The 16,076-nt window shown below is 44.4% G+C and overlaps 1 protein-coding gene across 1 annotated transcript in view; it reads left to right on the top strand.

The window, feature by feature from the left end:
* The window catches only part of NSUN6 (NOP2/Sun RNA methyltransferase 6), a 53,168-nt gene that overhangs the window by 6,245 nt on the left and 30,847 nt on the right, over window positions 1-16,076 (top strand). Inside the window, 3 exon segments of the mRNA XM_040352487.1 lie at window positions 297-452; window positions 3,963-4,042; window positions 14,292-14,401. Of these exon segments, the coding sequence (XP_040208421.1) occupies window positions 297-452; window positions 3,963-4,042; window positions 14,292-14,401 (346 nt within the window).

Raw genomic sequence — 16,076 nt, 5'->3', positions numbered from 1 at the left:
CCTCTGGTGGGGGACCCTTAAGTAAGGTGGAATTCTGATGTGGACCCTGATTAGGGTTGCCACCTGTCTGGGATTCATCTGGGTAGTCTGGGTTTTAAATCATGTGTCAGGGTTTTAGCCCTCCTGAAACCCGGACACGAGGAATGTGGCTTGGAACAGGACCTAAAAAGGAGGGTGAGGGGGCACTATGTGCGCCACATTACTATTCTGTTTAGAGCACCCAAAGGTGTCCCAGGTCTGTTACAATCCTATAGTGTGTACTAAAAAAAAGTTGCTGTGCATTTTATATCCTCCAGCTTGTTGCTAGTTTGGGCCTAGATGAAGTGGAAAGAAAATTTGACCGTCTGCAGCGTTGTCTGTCGCACCCGCCATCCTTTACCACCGTTAGGGTGAACACGCTGGTGACGTCAGTGGAAGCTGCCAAGCAACAGCTAAGCGATGAAATAAAAAAGGTAAAAGATTCTTGTTTTCCCACTTTGCTTTAAATCTAAACCCCAGACAGATATAAAAGACACAAATATTGCTGATGCATAATTATTAACCCCTTCGTGCCTAAGGGTAAAACAAATCTAAATGCCTAAGCACAGTTTTCAAACCCTGACATGTGTAAGTAAAACCGTACATATTACCACAACTACTTTGTGCAAAGGAAATCTGACCCAAAATAGTAAAATAAAAAAACTTTTTTTTTTTTATTTTGTTTTACATTTAGCTGTATATTTCTTGCTACTACCATAACCTTCCTTAAAGCGGAGCTCCACCCTAAAGTGGAACTCCCGCTGATCGGATCCCTCCCCCCCTCCGGTGTCACATTTGACACCTTTCAGGGGGGTGCAGATACCTGTCTAAAGACAGGTATTTGCACTTCTGGCCACAGTCTGTGGGCAGCACGTCACCGCCCCCCCCCTTGTGCTCTGGGAACACTCGGCAGGCGCAGCGCATGCGCTGTAGGGAACCGGACAGTGAAGCCGGAGCGCTTCACTTCCTGGTTCCCTCATCGAGGATGGCGGGGGGCAGCAGAGTGACAAGCGATCGCTCATCCTCTGCTGCGGACGGCGTTGGACTCCAGGACTGGTAAGTGTGCCGATATTAAAAGTCAGCAGCTGCAGTATTTGTAGCTGTTGACTTTTATTTTTATTTTTTTCGGTGGACATCCTCTTTAAAAAAGCAACCCAAATTAAATTCTCCTGCTCTTGATGATCGCAGTGATGCCACATATGTGTATGTTGTTTGTACCCGTAGTACAACGCAAAATCAATAGTGCTAACTTATGCTAAAAACAAAAACAAAATCTGACCTGGATCAACCCTTGATCTGGGTATTTTTTCGTATAATTTTTTAATTTATTATTATTATTATTATTATTTTTATTTTTTTTACACTTTTTTATTTTATTTTTCTCTCTGCAAGGAGAGAGAGAAATACTAAGTATCACTCTCCTCCATTCACAGAGATAGGCGGACTTCACAGTGACTGATCACTATGATAGCCTATGACCGTGGTCAGTAAGGATGAGCTTCGAGTTCGAGTCGAACTCATGTTCGACTCGAACATTGCCTGTTCGGCGAACAGCGAACAATTTGGGGTGTTCGTGGCAAATTCGAAAAGCCGCGGAATACCCTGTAAAAGTCTATGGGGGATTTTAAGTGCTAATTTTAAAGGCTTATATGCAAGTTATTGTCATAAAAAGTGTTTTCCCCAGGGGACATGTATCAATGCAAAAAAAAGTTTTAAAAACAGCATTTTTTTCGCGTGATTTTAATAATGCTTAAAGTGAAACAATAAAAGTGAATTATTCCTGTGCTTAGAACCGTCTCTGCACTGTCTCTGTCATTTCTGAAGGGCAAAAAAGTCATTTAAAATCACTCGCAGCTATAATGTCATTCATAAAAAAAAAGCGTGGGGGGTCCCCCCAAATTCAATTACCAGGCTCTTCAGGTCTAGTATGGATATTAAGGTGAACCCTGCTTCAAATAAAAAAAAATGACATGGGGTTCCCCCCGCAAATATCCATACCAGACCCTTCATACCAGACCCTTTATCCGAGCACGCAACCTGGCAGGCCGCAGGAAAAGTGGGGGGGGACGAGAGAGCGCGCCCCTTCTTCTGAACCGTACCAGGCCACATGCCCTCAACATTGGGAGGATGCTTTGGGGGTCTGTGACCCCTTAAAGCACCATGTCCCCATGTTGATGGGGACAAAGGCCTCATCCCCGCAACCTTTGCCCGGTGGTTGTGGGGGTCTGCGGGCGGGTGGCTTATCGGAATCTGGAAGACCCCTTTAACAAAGGGGACCCCCAGATCCCGGGCCCCTCCCCCATGTGAATTGGTAATGGGGTACATTGTACCTCTACCATTTCACAAAGAAAGTGTAACAAATTGTAAAAAACACAAACACCGTTGGGAAAATCCTTTATTAAAAAATTTTAAAATAAGATTCCAGTGGTGGTAATCCACTCGGTCTCCGCTCCAACGCTGTCGGTATCCTGCGATGGATGATCTTCTCTGCGCTGCAGACATTTTATAGCTGGATCCTGGACCTGGATGAAGAGGATATCTCATCCTCGCTGGACCCCGGAGAGGAGATCACCCATCGCAGGATACTGACAGCGTTGGAGCGGAGACCGAGAGTGGATTACCACTGCTGGAATTTTTTTTTTTTTTATAATTTTGAATAAAGGACTTCCCCAACAGTGTCTGTGTGTTTTTTTTATTTATTTTTTACAATTTGTTACACTTTCTTTGTGAAATGATAGGGTTACAATGTACCCCATTAGCAATTTACACAGGGGGTGTGGGGCGGGATCTGGGGGTCCCCTTTGTTAAAGGGGTCTTCCAGATTCTGATAAGCCCCCCACCCGCAGACCCCCACAACCATCGGGCAGGGGTTGTAGGGATGATGCCCAGACCCCCAAAGCATCCTCCCAATGTTGAGGGCATGTGGCCTGGTACGGTTCAGGAGGGGGTGCTCTCTCGCCCCCCCCTTATTTCCTGCAGCCTGCCAGGTTGCGTGCTCGGAAAAAGGGTCTGGTATGGATTTTTGGGGGGAACTCCACGCCATTTTTTTATTTTATTTGGGGTGTAGTTCCCCTTTAAAATCCACACCAGACCTGAAGGGTTTTTCTCAATGACTTTCAATGCCTTTTCTCTGTATTTTCGGGAGCCGACAATTCATTATAGCCGCGAGTGGTTTTAAATGACTTTTTTTCCTTCATAAATTACACTTTGTGCAGAGACAGTTCTAAGCACAGGAAACAAGCGCTACTTCACAGGCACCCCCTAGGTACGAAATGTAAAGGAATATTTCACTTGTATTGTTTCACGTTAAGCATTATTAAAATCACTGCTCCCGAAAAAACTGCAGTTTTGAAAACTTTTTTTTGTCCCCTGGGGCAGGACCCAGGTCCCCAAACACTTTAGGACAATAACTTGAATATTAGCCTTTCAAATTAGCACTTTAGATTTCAAACGTTCGAGTCTCATAGACTTTAACAGGGTTCTAAAGTTCAGACAAACTTTTGGTCTGTTTTGGTGAGAACGGAACGGGGGGGGGGGGGGTTTGGCTCATCCCTAGTGGTCAGGTGACCTAGATTAGGAAGATCCGGGTCCGATTGTTAGTATCGGGCTCTCCATGAGACCCTGGTCTCTATACTGGGAGCGCGCCATGGGAGATGCGCAAATATGCGGCCCCACAGAAAAAAGCCCAGTCCAGGGGGCCTGCTTATTTACTTATGGTCGGCGTGAAGGGGTTAATACATCACTAAATTAATTTTTCTAATGCATACAGTGTAAGTATTTGAATTTGACTTGGTATTAGCGTCTTGCAATCCCCTGTAAGCACAGACAACAGGGAAAAAAAACAATACTGAGATTCTAACCACTTTTCACTCTATGCAAAACAAAAATAAAAGGTTTTATTGCAGTTCCAATTTATTAAATGACTCTTTGTTGTTATATTACAGCAATTTCTAGGTGACGTTATCCCAATTCATCAGCATCCCAGACTCAACGACCTTCTATTAATTCCAGTTACTGGACCAAGGTTGGTAAATCCTATACAGTGCATCCGGAAAGTATTCACAGCGCTTCACTTTTTCCACATTTTGTTATGTTACAGCCTTATTCCAAAATATATTAAATTCATTATTTTCCTCAAAATTCTGCAAATAATACCCTATAATGACAACGTGAAAGAAGTTTGTTTAAAATCTTTGTAAAAATGAAAAAAAAAAAAAAAAAATCCCATGTACAGAAGTATTCCCAGCCTTTGCTCAATACTTTCTTGAAGCACCTTTGGCACCAATTACAGGCTCAAGTCTTTAAGTATGATGCTACAAGCTTGGCACATCTATTTTAGGGAAATTTCTTCCATTCTTCTTTTGTAGGACCTCTCAAGCTCCATCAGGTTGGATGGTGAACGTCGGTGCTCAACCATTTTCAGATCTCACCAGAGATGTTCAAGTCTGGGCTCTGGCTGGGCCACTCAAGGACATTCCCAGAGTTGTACCATAGTCACTCCTTTGTTATCTTGGCTGTGTGCTTAGGGTCTTTGTCCTGTTGGAAGATAAACTTCCCCCCCCAGTCTGCAAATTATTATATTTGGGAAACTCCAGGTGGGCTGTCATGTGCCTTTTACTGAGGGGCTTCCGTCTGGCCACTCTAACATACAGTGTCTGAATTCTGGTGTCATTCTGGTGATTTTCAATAAAGGCACTTTGGAACCTTCTGATGTACAGTAATTCTTCCTTTTCTAAGTATCCTACAGAGGTGGGCCGGGGCTAGCACTCCTACCTAGTTCCATTTGGGTCCTTGTATACACCTGGAGCGGCGGATGCTTTTTTCCTTCACTCTAACCTACAGGCCTTATTGGTGGAGTGCTGCAGAGATGGTTGTTCTTTTGGAAGGTTCTCCTCTCTCTGCACAGAAAAATGCTGGACCTCTGTCAGAGTGACCATCGGGTTCTTGGTCACCTCCTTGACTAAGGCCCTTCTCCCCCCGATCGCTCAGTTTGGCCGTGTTGCTCGCTCTAGGAAGAGTCCTGGTGGTTCCAAACTTCTTCCATTCACAGATGGAGGCCACTGTGCTCATTGGAACCTTTAATGCTGCAGAAATGTTTCTGTACCCTTTCCCAGATCTTCCCTACAATTCTGTCTCGGAGGTCTCCAGACAATTCATTGGACCTCATGACTTGGTTTGTGCTCTGACATGCACTGGTAACTGTGGGACCTTGCATAGACAGGTGTGTACCTTTCCAAATCATGTCCAATCAACTGAATTTACCACAGGTGGATCCAATCAAGTTGTAGAAACATTTCAAGGATGATTCGTGGAAACAGGATGCACCTGAGCTAAATTTTGAGTGTCATGGTAAAGGCTGTGAATACTTATGTAAATGGCATTTTTATTTTACTTTTTTGTTTATAATAAATTTGCAAAAAATTCAAACAAACTTCTTTAATTTTGTCATTATGGGGTTTTGTTTGTAGAATTTTGAGGGAAAAAAAATATTTAATCAATTTTGGAATAAGGCTGTAACATAATAAAATATGGAAAAAGTGAAGCGTTATGAATACTTTCTGGATGCACTGTATTTACATTAATGTAAAGATTTGTTATATTGTTGGAAATATCTAACAGTATTAATAGCACTTATGACTAAGCGTTGATGTTGGGGTGAAACGCGTTAGCTGGAGTGCTATGTTCCCTTGAATGTAGTGTGTAGAGTTATTCTTGCACATGTCTAAATAAAAAAAAAGGAATTTTATTGGCCGTGCGGCCAACCAGATTCTTCTCTTCTACTGTCAAGTTTGCGAGGAACAGGGCCAGCACCTGCTAGCTTGCAGTGGAGGTGATACAGGTGGAAACCAACATAAAGCAGTGATTATCTTCTATTCATCCAGAATCGTGAGTGAGGGCCATGTTTTGTAAATCAACCCCCGTGTTTCATCACAAATGTGGGAGTGCTAATGTCATAAAACAAATCTCTTCTCTCCATTGCTGTACCTGCTTCAGCTCTAATTACAGGAAATGTCCGTTCTCACACTACAGACAGAGGTCATGCATTAATCTGTGCCGTGCCTCATGTTTGAGCACAAACCGAACAGAAACAGGCTGTGGGTACAGAGCTACAAATGACACCATGAACCTATGTGATTAATGCACTTCTTATGCAGGTGATAAACACAAGTTGCAGGAAGGGATTGTTTGCAATGTCTTTAAATTCAGCAGGGAATAGTTCTACCAGCCACTGTTATATACATATTATTGGTTATGAAGCTCTGTTCACATGTATGCAGTTCCCAATGGTACAATGTAGTCAGCTCTGCATTGAAACTGCAGGAAAACAGGACCCTTTGTATCTCTGTGCTGCAATGTAGAATGTTACAGGAAATGTGATCCGCATAATGCAGAGGAATTTCATTGCATTATCCGCTTGCCGACAACCTTAACGTACATATACTTCGGCAGAATGGCACGGGCAGGCAAAGCAACGTACAGATACGTTGCTTTGAATCTGCTGTCTAGCAGGAGTGCAGCGGCGCACCTGCCGTGGGCTCCGTGACCGTGCCCGAGGAACCTGCGGACTCTATGTCTGCCGCTGTCCTGCGATCGTGTCACGGAGAGGCAGAACGGGGGAAAGCCATTGTAAACAAGGCATTTCCCTGTTCTGCCTTGTGACAGAACACTGATCTACTGCTCCCTGTCATCAGGAGCAGTGATCCGTGTCGTGTCACATGTAGCCCAGCCCCTGCACAGTTAGAATCACTCCCTAGGACAGTGGTTTTCAACCTTACTGGTGCCGTGACCCCCTTGATCAAATTTCCGAAGTTGTGGGGATCCCTAGCGGTAAAATTATTTTCGTAGCGCGGGTTGTCGGCATCCAAGGCAAGACAAGTAATTTGTGCCCCTAACCCACGGAGATTTAGCGCTCCCTGAGTCCCTTCCACTTGTACAGTATTAAAACCTCTTATGGTACATTTGAGGATGTACCCCTCTATCTCTTTGTTCTCCTTTCTCCCCCCATCCCTCTCTTTAGCTGTCCTTCGCTCCATTTTTCTTTGTTCCTTTCCCTCTCCCTTCCATGCATTGTCTATTTTTATTTCTTCTCTTATTTCTTGGTGGGGGGTGGGGTTAGTAGGATCAGTGGCGATGCTGGCGGGGAGTTCTGAACTTGGGTGCTCTTGATGAAGGTCATCTGCTGATCTGAGACCTGTAGTGGGGACTTTTAATGGCAACTATAATCACAGGTAGTGTTATTCACTGTGTCTCCGCATTCTCAGACTTTGTGGTGTCTCGTAGCAGTGACACCTATGCTGAAATCAGGAGATAGGGTCTCCTCCAGCACCTCCCACTTCACATTCCTCATGTCAGCTGACTTCTAGTCTCTGCCCCCCAGCCATGCCGTGAACTGAATTGGCGGCTGAATGGGCGGCTGCGGGCTTCAGGAACAGGCCATGATTTGGTGATCCCCTGGCAAATCATCATTTTACCCCCAAGGGTTCGCGACCCCCAGGTTGAGAACCACTGCCCTAGGACATACTTCCTACTGGTCAACTCCTTCACTGAAAGAAAAAACAAAAAACTGCGCTAATTACAGGTACCCAGAAATAAAAAAAAATCATTAGAATTGAGCTGAATTAACTAAAATCGAAAAGTCAGCAGCTTGCGTGTAAAACACAGAGCAGAATAGAAAAGAAAATTAAAGCTGCGCCACTAAACAGAATTGAGTATAAAAAGTCCACTGAAACTCAAATAAGTCCCAATGTGCACTATTAAAGTGCACATAAATGGTCAATCCTGAAGATAAAATCCTCCAAAACTTCAACACCACCGTGACATCAAATGTGTTTTCACACTGAAGTGAAGACCCACCACCGAGTATTAAAGCCGCTTACCAGGAGGGCAAGCTCAATTAGCAATCGGCTATAGCCCAGCGCAGCCTTTAGAGACTGTAGTGGACTTAAAAGTTTCCAGATCAAGCTTCCAGCGCATTCACAGGCTCGTCCTCCAGGATCCTCCACACCTTGTTACCAGTACAAGTAAAATCCACCTCTACACCTCCAATGTGTAATTTACACAGTAATCCATACATTTTTATAGCACTAATCGCTGTATAAATGACAATGGTCCCAAAAGTGTGTCAAAAGTGTCCGATGTCGCCGCCATTACTAGTAAAAAAAAATAATAATAATAAAAATGCCATAAAACTATCCCCTATTCTGTAGACACTATGGCCCGGATTCACATAGAGCGGCGTACATTTTCTGTAGACACTATGGCCCGGATTCACATAGAGTGGCGTACATTTGTGCGGGCGTAGCGCATCTCATATGCGCTACGCCGACGTAACATTGAGAGGCAAGAACAGTATTCACAAAGCACTCGCTCCCAACGTTGCGCCGGCGTAACGTAAATTGTCCGGCGTAAGCCCGCCTAATTCAAAGTAGGAAGGAAGTGGGCGTGATCCATTTAAATGAAGCGTGACCCCATGTAAATGAAGGGCCGAACGAACGGCACATGCACGCGCATGCTCACAATCACGTAGAATTTACTCCCTAAGATACGACGGCTCAATGCCTACGACGTGAACGTAACCTACACCCAGCCCCATTCACATACGACTTGCGTAAACGACGTAAAATATGATGGCTGTTCCGTCGTCCATACCTTTGCATGGGATGCGCCTCCTATAGGTGGAATAACTTTACGCCTTACGTAAACGGCGTATACTAGTGCGACGGGCGCAAGTATGTTCGTGAATCGGCGTATCTCGGACATTTGCATATTCGACGTGTAAATCAATGGAAGCGCCCCTTGCGGCTATGCGCACAGGCTCCGACGGCGTAGGAAACTTACGTTGGTCGGATGGAGCCACATTTCAGGCGTATCTAGCATTAGGAATCAGACGCATAGATACGACGGCGCATCTGTGCACTTACGCGGCATATATAAAGATACGTTGGTGTAAGTGCTTTGAGAATCCGAGCCTATAACTTTTTCACAAACCAATCAATATACCCTTTTTGTGATATTATTATTATTATTATTATTATTTTTTTTACCAAAAATATGTAGAAGAAAACATATCGGCCCAAATTGAGGAAGAATTTTTTTTTCTTTTATATATTTTTTTGAGGATATTTATTATAGCAAAAAGAAAGAATATTGCTGTTCTTTCAAAATTGTTGCTCTTTTTTTGTTTCTATAGCGCAAAAAATAAAAACCGCAGAGGTGATCAAATACCACCAAAAGAAATTTCTATTTGTGCGGGGAAAAAAAAGGACAGCAATTTTGTTTGGGTGCAACGTCGCACTACCGCGCAATTGTTATAGCGACGCATTTCCCGAATCACAAAAAATGGCCCGGTCTTTGGGCAGCCAAATCCTCCGGGGCTGAAGTGGTTATATTGTAATGTTTCATACAACTCGCAGCCAGAGATTTATTTATTTTTATTTTATTTGGAAGAAATATTTAAAAGCCTTGCAGTTGCAGAGAGAGAGGAAAACATGCCGTGACAAGCACAGCAACACTGAATACGTGTGAATAGTCTTTTATTTTGTCTCCCGCAGCAGCAGGATTGCACTCTCCATAATGTAAAATAAATTAAATATTTATCAGCGGGAGTAAAGGTGACCATGTACAGCTCCAATATTTCTCTTATTAAGTCCATGAGCTGAATGAGAGAAAAATAATCGAGCCCCCTCATTGATAACAGCATGCTGAGAAATCTCCACTGATGGTTATTGTATACCGTGATGCTGCTGAACAATGACTGCATCTGATGCCACTACACCCGCTGCGTTGGCACTGACAGGTCATCACCCATGGAGGCAAGTACATCAGAGACCAGGGAAGGGGGTGAGCGCATGTTGGTTCACCTTTTAATTTTTTTCTGAAAAGGTGAACTAACACTTTAACCACCTGTTGACCGCTCATATTAATTATACTGCGGGCGGCAGGTACAGGCTCAGTGAAGTACATGTAGGTAAATGGCTTTCTTCTGGGTTTGTGCGCCCTGTTGGCCCGTGCTGTGAGAAAGGAACAGTCAGATTAGTAAGTAAAAGCAGCGCACATTACACATCGTTAGGAACACAATAACCCCCAAAAAAAACATGCCATACTTGCCTCTACTGTGCAGTTCGTTTTGCACAGAGTGGTCCCAATCGTCCTGTTCTGGGGTCTCACGACTCCTCCCCGCAAGATCTAACCTCCTATGGGAAGCTCTCTCCCGAGGGGGTTAATTTGCAGGCGCGCTCCTGTGCCATCCAATTGGTGGCTATGGACGCCGATTGTATGACTTGGCCCCGCGTCGTTGGATTTGATTGACAGCAGCAGGAGCCAATGGCTGTGCTGCTATCTATCCAATGAAGAGAAGATCAGGCATGTGGACAACGATGCACGATCACGCCCTCGGAAATTCTGGGCTCAGGTAAGTAAAACAGGGCTCGGGGGGGCGTTGACTGCAAGGTGATTTTTCACCTTAATGTATAGGATGCATTAAAGGGGTGTTCCAGCCTTTTTTTAAGTTTATTAAAAGTCAGCAGCTACAAAAAGTGTAGCTGCTGGCTTTTAATAAACAGACACTTACCTGCTCCACGGTTCCAGCGACGCGCCGGCTGGGGCTCCGCTCCTCGCCGGCCGGCGTCTTCATTCCTAGTGTGGGCACCCGGCAGTGACAGCTTTCGGCTTCACGGCTGGGCACCCACTGCGCATGCGCGACCGGCACTGCTCATGATCGAGTGGCGCCGTCCGATTGGACAGGCGCTCGCCTACAGGGAGGGGCTGCAATAAGGCGATTAAGCTATTCGCCTTACCAGCCCCTCGGCGGAAGGAGGAAGTGGGACAGGAAGTCCCACTCCTCCTGAAGCCCCCACTCCCCCCCCCAAAAAAAATTCAATTTTTAGGTGTAACTCCGCTTTAAGGTGAAAAAACACAAAGGTTTACAACCCCTTCCCAGCCAGTGTCATTAGTACAGTACAGTGTCTGTGTATAGTTTTTGCACTGGTCACTGTATTAGTGTCACTAGTGTCCCAAACTTGCTCATCCATGTCTTTATGGACCTTGCTTTGTGCAATTATTTGGTGGAGGGGGGATTATGATGTGGGGTTATTTTTCAGGGGTTGGACTTGGCCCCTTAGTTCCTGTGACAGGAACTCCTAAGCCTCATACACACAATCAGACTTCCATCGGACTTTTCCGTGGATTTTTGTCCGAAGGGCGTTGTCTGTGAACTTGTTCTGCATACACATGAGAGAACGTTTACAGCCAACATTAACCAAACCACATGGTTTTTCAGCTCTTTACCGCCACCCTTTGGGCAACTTCTGCTATTGTTGGCAGATGTTTAGCATTCGTTCGGAGCATGCGTGTTTGTACTTTGGATTTAAGTCCGCTGGATTTGTGTACACACGATCGGATAATCCGACAGAACAAATGTTTTTTTGGAAAGTTTAAGAGCATGCACAGCCAACATTTGTTGTCGGGAATTCCGACAACAATTGACGATGGAGCATACAGACGGTCGGGTTGTCTGATAAAACACGTCCGTTCGAACCATTGTTGTTGGAAGTACACGCGATCGGTTAAACCGATGAGAAAGGTCTGATGGACCGTTTTCATCGGTCCAAACCGATCGCGTGTGGGTGCCATCGGTTATTTAACCATCAGTTAAAAAAAAAAACTTGTTTTAAATTTAACCGATGGATACCTAACCGATAGAAAAAAAAACAATCGTTTGTAGGCATGTCCATCTGTTAAAAATCCATGCATGCTCAGAATCAAGTCGACGCATGCTTGGAAGCATTGAACTTCGTTTTTTTCAGCACGTCGTTGTGTTTTACATCACTGCGTTCTGACACAATCGTTTTTTTAACCGATGGTGTGTAGGCGCAACTGATGAAAGTCAGCTTCATCAGTTAACCGATGGAAAAATCCATCAGACCGTTCTCATCGGATGGACCGATCGTGTGTACAGGGCATCAGGATTTCATCTCGCTTTTGTCTTGATTCCTTCTCATTTCCTGTTGCATTTCAGAGACAGGAAGTGAAGGAAAATCTCCCAAGACAGCAGAAATATCTTAACCAATTGCCTACAGGGCACTTTCACCCCCTTCCTGCCCAGGCCATTTTTCAGCTTTCAGCGCTGTCACACTTTGAATGACAATTGCGCAATCATTTTTTCCTCACAAATAGAGCTTTCGTTTGGTGGTATTTGATCATTTCTGAGGTTTTTATTTCTTGCGCTATAAACAAAAGAAGAGGGACAAGTTTGAAAAAAAACACAGCATTTTTAACTTTTTGTTATAATAAATATCAATTAAAAAAAAAAAAATGTAACAAATTTTTTCTCAGTTTAGGCCAAAACGTATTCTTCTACATATTTTTGGTAAAAAAAAATCACAATAAGCGTATATTGATTGGTTTGCGCAAAAGTTATAGGGTCTACAAAATAGGGGATAGATTTATAGCATTTTTTTTTTTTTTTTTTATTACTAGAAATGGTGGCGATTATCGATTTTTCACTTTTGAGAGAGAGAGAGAGAGACTTGTAAAGCGCAACACATGCGAACTGAATCGCCTCTGGGCGCTGTATCCATTTCATGGGTAAGGAACCCCTTGACCTCAGAAGAGATGGGTTTTAATCTTTCTCCTGAAGGCCAAGTGGTCTGACTCCAGTCGGATGGTGGTTGGTAGTGCATTCCACAGGCGAGGTCCCTGGACTGCAAATCTTCGATCTCCTTTGGACTTGTATCTGGCCTTGGGTATCTGGAGGAGGTTTTGATTGGTGGATCGCAGAATGCGATTGGGGTTATGGGCTTTTATTTTTTCGCATAGATATTGGGGGGCGTTGCCTTGAATACACTTATGTATTAGGCAGAGTGCCTTGAAAGTGATTCTGTCTTTTACCGGCAACCAATGAAGGGATCTCAGTGAAGGTGAGATTGATTCCCATGGTTTTTTCCCAGTCACTAGTCGAGCGGCCGTATTTTGAACGACTTGCAGACGAGTGATTTGGTATTTGGGGAGTCCTAGATAGAGGGCATTTGCGTAGTCGAGTCTGGAATTGATGATTGTTCCCACCACGACTGCAATGTCCTCTTTTGGGATAAAGGGCGTGAGTCTGCGTAGTAGGTGCAGCAGATGGTGGGATCCGCTGACTACTGACCCTATTTGTGCATCCATTGTCATGTAGGTATCGAAAATGACTCCGAGACTTTTGACTTTGGTGCTAGGGGTGATAGTTTTACCCAGAATGGGTGGGGGAGTCCATGTTGACGCGGGGTGATTTTTCCGGTTAGCGTGAAACAGGAGAAGTTCTGTTTTCGAACCATTGAGTTTAAGATAACTGTTTGTCATCCAGTTATCTATTAGAGTGAGGCATTTCTCTAGTCCAAGAGAATGATCCTTTTTGTTGCAGATGCGGAAATACAGTTGTGTGTCGTCTGCATAGGAGTGGTAAAGTAACTTCTGGTTACTGATGATTTCAAAGAGAGGGCGAAGATAGATATTAAACAATACGGGCGATAAGGGAGATCCCTGAGGGACTCCGCATGACACCGTACGTTTTTCAGAAGTGAAAGACCCCAGTTTCACTATTTGTGATCGGTTTTCCAAGAAGGAGGAGAACCAGGGTAAAACACATTCAGCGACTCCGGCTACTTCAGCACTTTTGGCACATTTTTGGGACCATTCACATTTATACAGCGATCCCTTCTATAAAAATGCATCGATTACTTTATAAATGTGACTGGCAGGGAAGGGGTTTACACTAGGGGGTGATCAAGGGGTTAATGTGTTCCCTAGGGAGTGATTCTTACTGTGGGCAGAGGGGAGTGACTGGGGGAGGTGACCGATGGTTGTCCCTATGTACAAGGGACACATCATCGGTCCCCTCTCCCTGACAAGACGTGGATTTGTGTTTTTACACACACAGATTCACTTTCCTGCTCAGTTACTAGGCAATCGCGGATGCCTGGCAGCCACGCGCATCGGGACCCCAGTGATGCAGCACGCATGCGCCCCCTAGTGACTTTTAAAGGAGCAACGTCATATGACGTCCACCCAGAAAACAATAGGGTCTGCCTCCCGCCATCATTTGACAGCGGGCGGTGGAGAAGTGGTTAAAAAGAGTTTTAACCAACCTGTCTACTCATATAAAAAAAAAAAAAACTTTTTTTCCCCTATACATACACTTTACTTTAATTTCGATTACATGTACAGTGATTTATTTATTTACAGTATTTTTTTCGAGTTTTTTTTTTAATGGCTTTACATTTTGGATTTTTATCTAGGAGGGCACAGAAGCAGCATTCCGTCCAAGTCATCGTTGGAGCCCAGTGTGGAAATGCTGTCCTCAGAGGAGCCCATGTGTACGCAGCTGGGATCCTGTCTGCCTCCAAATGTAAGCAAGGTGCAGTGTGGTACTTCCCGGGAAATGGCTAATTGCTGAGCACATTTGTGATCAAATTGTGTGCCTACTTCATCTGCCTCTATAGAGCGTTCAGAGTCTAACCAACTGAATATATATATTAGGGCTGTTACTGATTAAAATTTTCGTGTTCGATTAATTGTTTAATTTTTTTTTTTTATCGATTAATCGACTAATTTCGATTAATTATAACGCACATACAGATCCAACTACTTTTAGCTGATCTCCTTGCAGGCTGATTCCCAGTGCAGCTACCAACCACTGGAAAAATGGATAGCAGGATACAAAAAACACACAAAGGCCGCGCTCGATGGGAATAGCATTAAAACTTTTATAGTCTTCAAGTAGGTAACAAAATAAATATTGCACTGGAGATAAAATCGTTGTAGCTACATAAACTGTAAAAATTTTGCGAGTAATACCAAACGGTAGCAAAAGCAGTCATAAAAACATGTAGCAAAGTATGATACTGGTATAAAAATGTGTACAATGATACCACTGCTGAATCCAGATGAGGAGCGGTTAACATCAGTTTGTCGGCATGTAGATGTCCCATGAAGGGAACTATCACAACTCCCAGTGGATGGTTGTAGAATCCCAGAGTGATAGAGGGAAGTGTAAGAGCCCTTGTGTGTGGCGATAGTAAGGTCCCGCCGGCATGCAGATATGAAGGCACAGCAAAGGAGCCCTTCAGATGGACACGGCAAGCCCCGCCGGTGTCTGTTCCCCGCTGCGCCGCGTATAGACACTCCCCCTTGCTCGGGATTGGACGGGTGATCTGCACTTTGATAGACAGATCACCTGTCCAATCCCGAGCAAGGGGGAGTGTCTATACGCGGCGCGGAACAGACAGCTATTCAAATGAAAGCTGTAATGTTCTCCGGACGCTGATTAAATAGGCGGCGGGGGGGCGTTGCAGTATGCGGCGGCATTGCGGCGGGGGGGGGGGGGGAGATGGTAACGGATCTGGCATCGGGGGCATTTGCGGGAGTACAAGTACTCCCGCAAATGCTCAGTATCGGTCCCGATACCGATACTGGTATCGGGACAACCCTAATTTTAACCTCATCGGTCCACAGAACTTGTTTCCAAAATGCATCAGGCCTGTCTATATGTTCATTTTCAAAGTTCAAACGCAGATTTTTGTGGTGAGGACGTAGAAGAGGTTTTCTTCTGATGACTCTTCCATGAAGACCATATTTGTACAAGTATCTCTTTATAGTGGAATAGTGTACCACAACTCCAGTGTCTGCCAGATCTTTCTGGAGGGATCATGCAGTCAAACGTGGGTTTTGAATTGCTTTTCTCACAATCCTGCGAGCTGTTCTGTCTGATATTTTTCTTGGTCTTCCACATCTTGCTTTAACTGCCACTGTTCCTGATGACTGCCATTTCTTAATTACATTCCGAACAGAGGATATTGACATCTGAAAACGCTTTGCTATCTTCTTATAGCTTTCTCCAGCTTTGTGGGCGTCAACTATTTTCAGTTTCAGTTTTCTAGACAACTGCTTAGAGGAACCCATGGTGCTGATTGTTGGGGCAAGGTCAGATGAGTCTGGGCATTTAAAACCTTTTAGATTGACATCACCTGGTCTTCCCAGACGATGATTGAGAACAATCCATGACACTGGCAGGTCTCAGCTTT

Source organism: Rana temporaria, chromosome 5 (genome assembly GCF_905171775.1).
Source record: "Rana temporaria chromosome 5, aRanTem1.1, whole genome shotgun sequence".
Taxonomy (NCBI): Eukaryota; Metazoa; Chordata; class Amphibia; order Anura; family Ranidae; genus Rana; species Rana temporaria.
The sequence above is the reverse complement of the archived record's forward strand: the minus strand, read 5'-3'. Positions and strand labels throughout refer to the sequence as shown.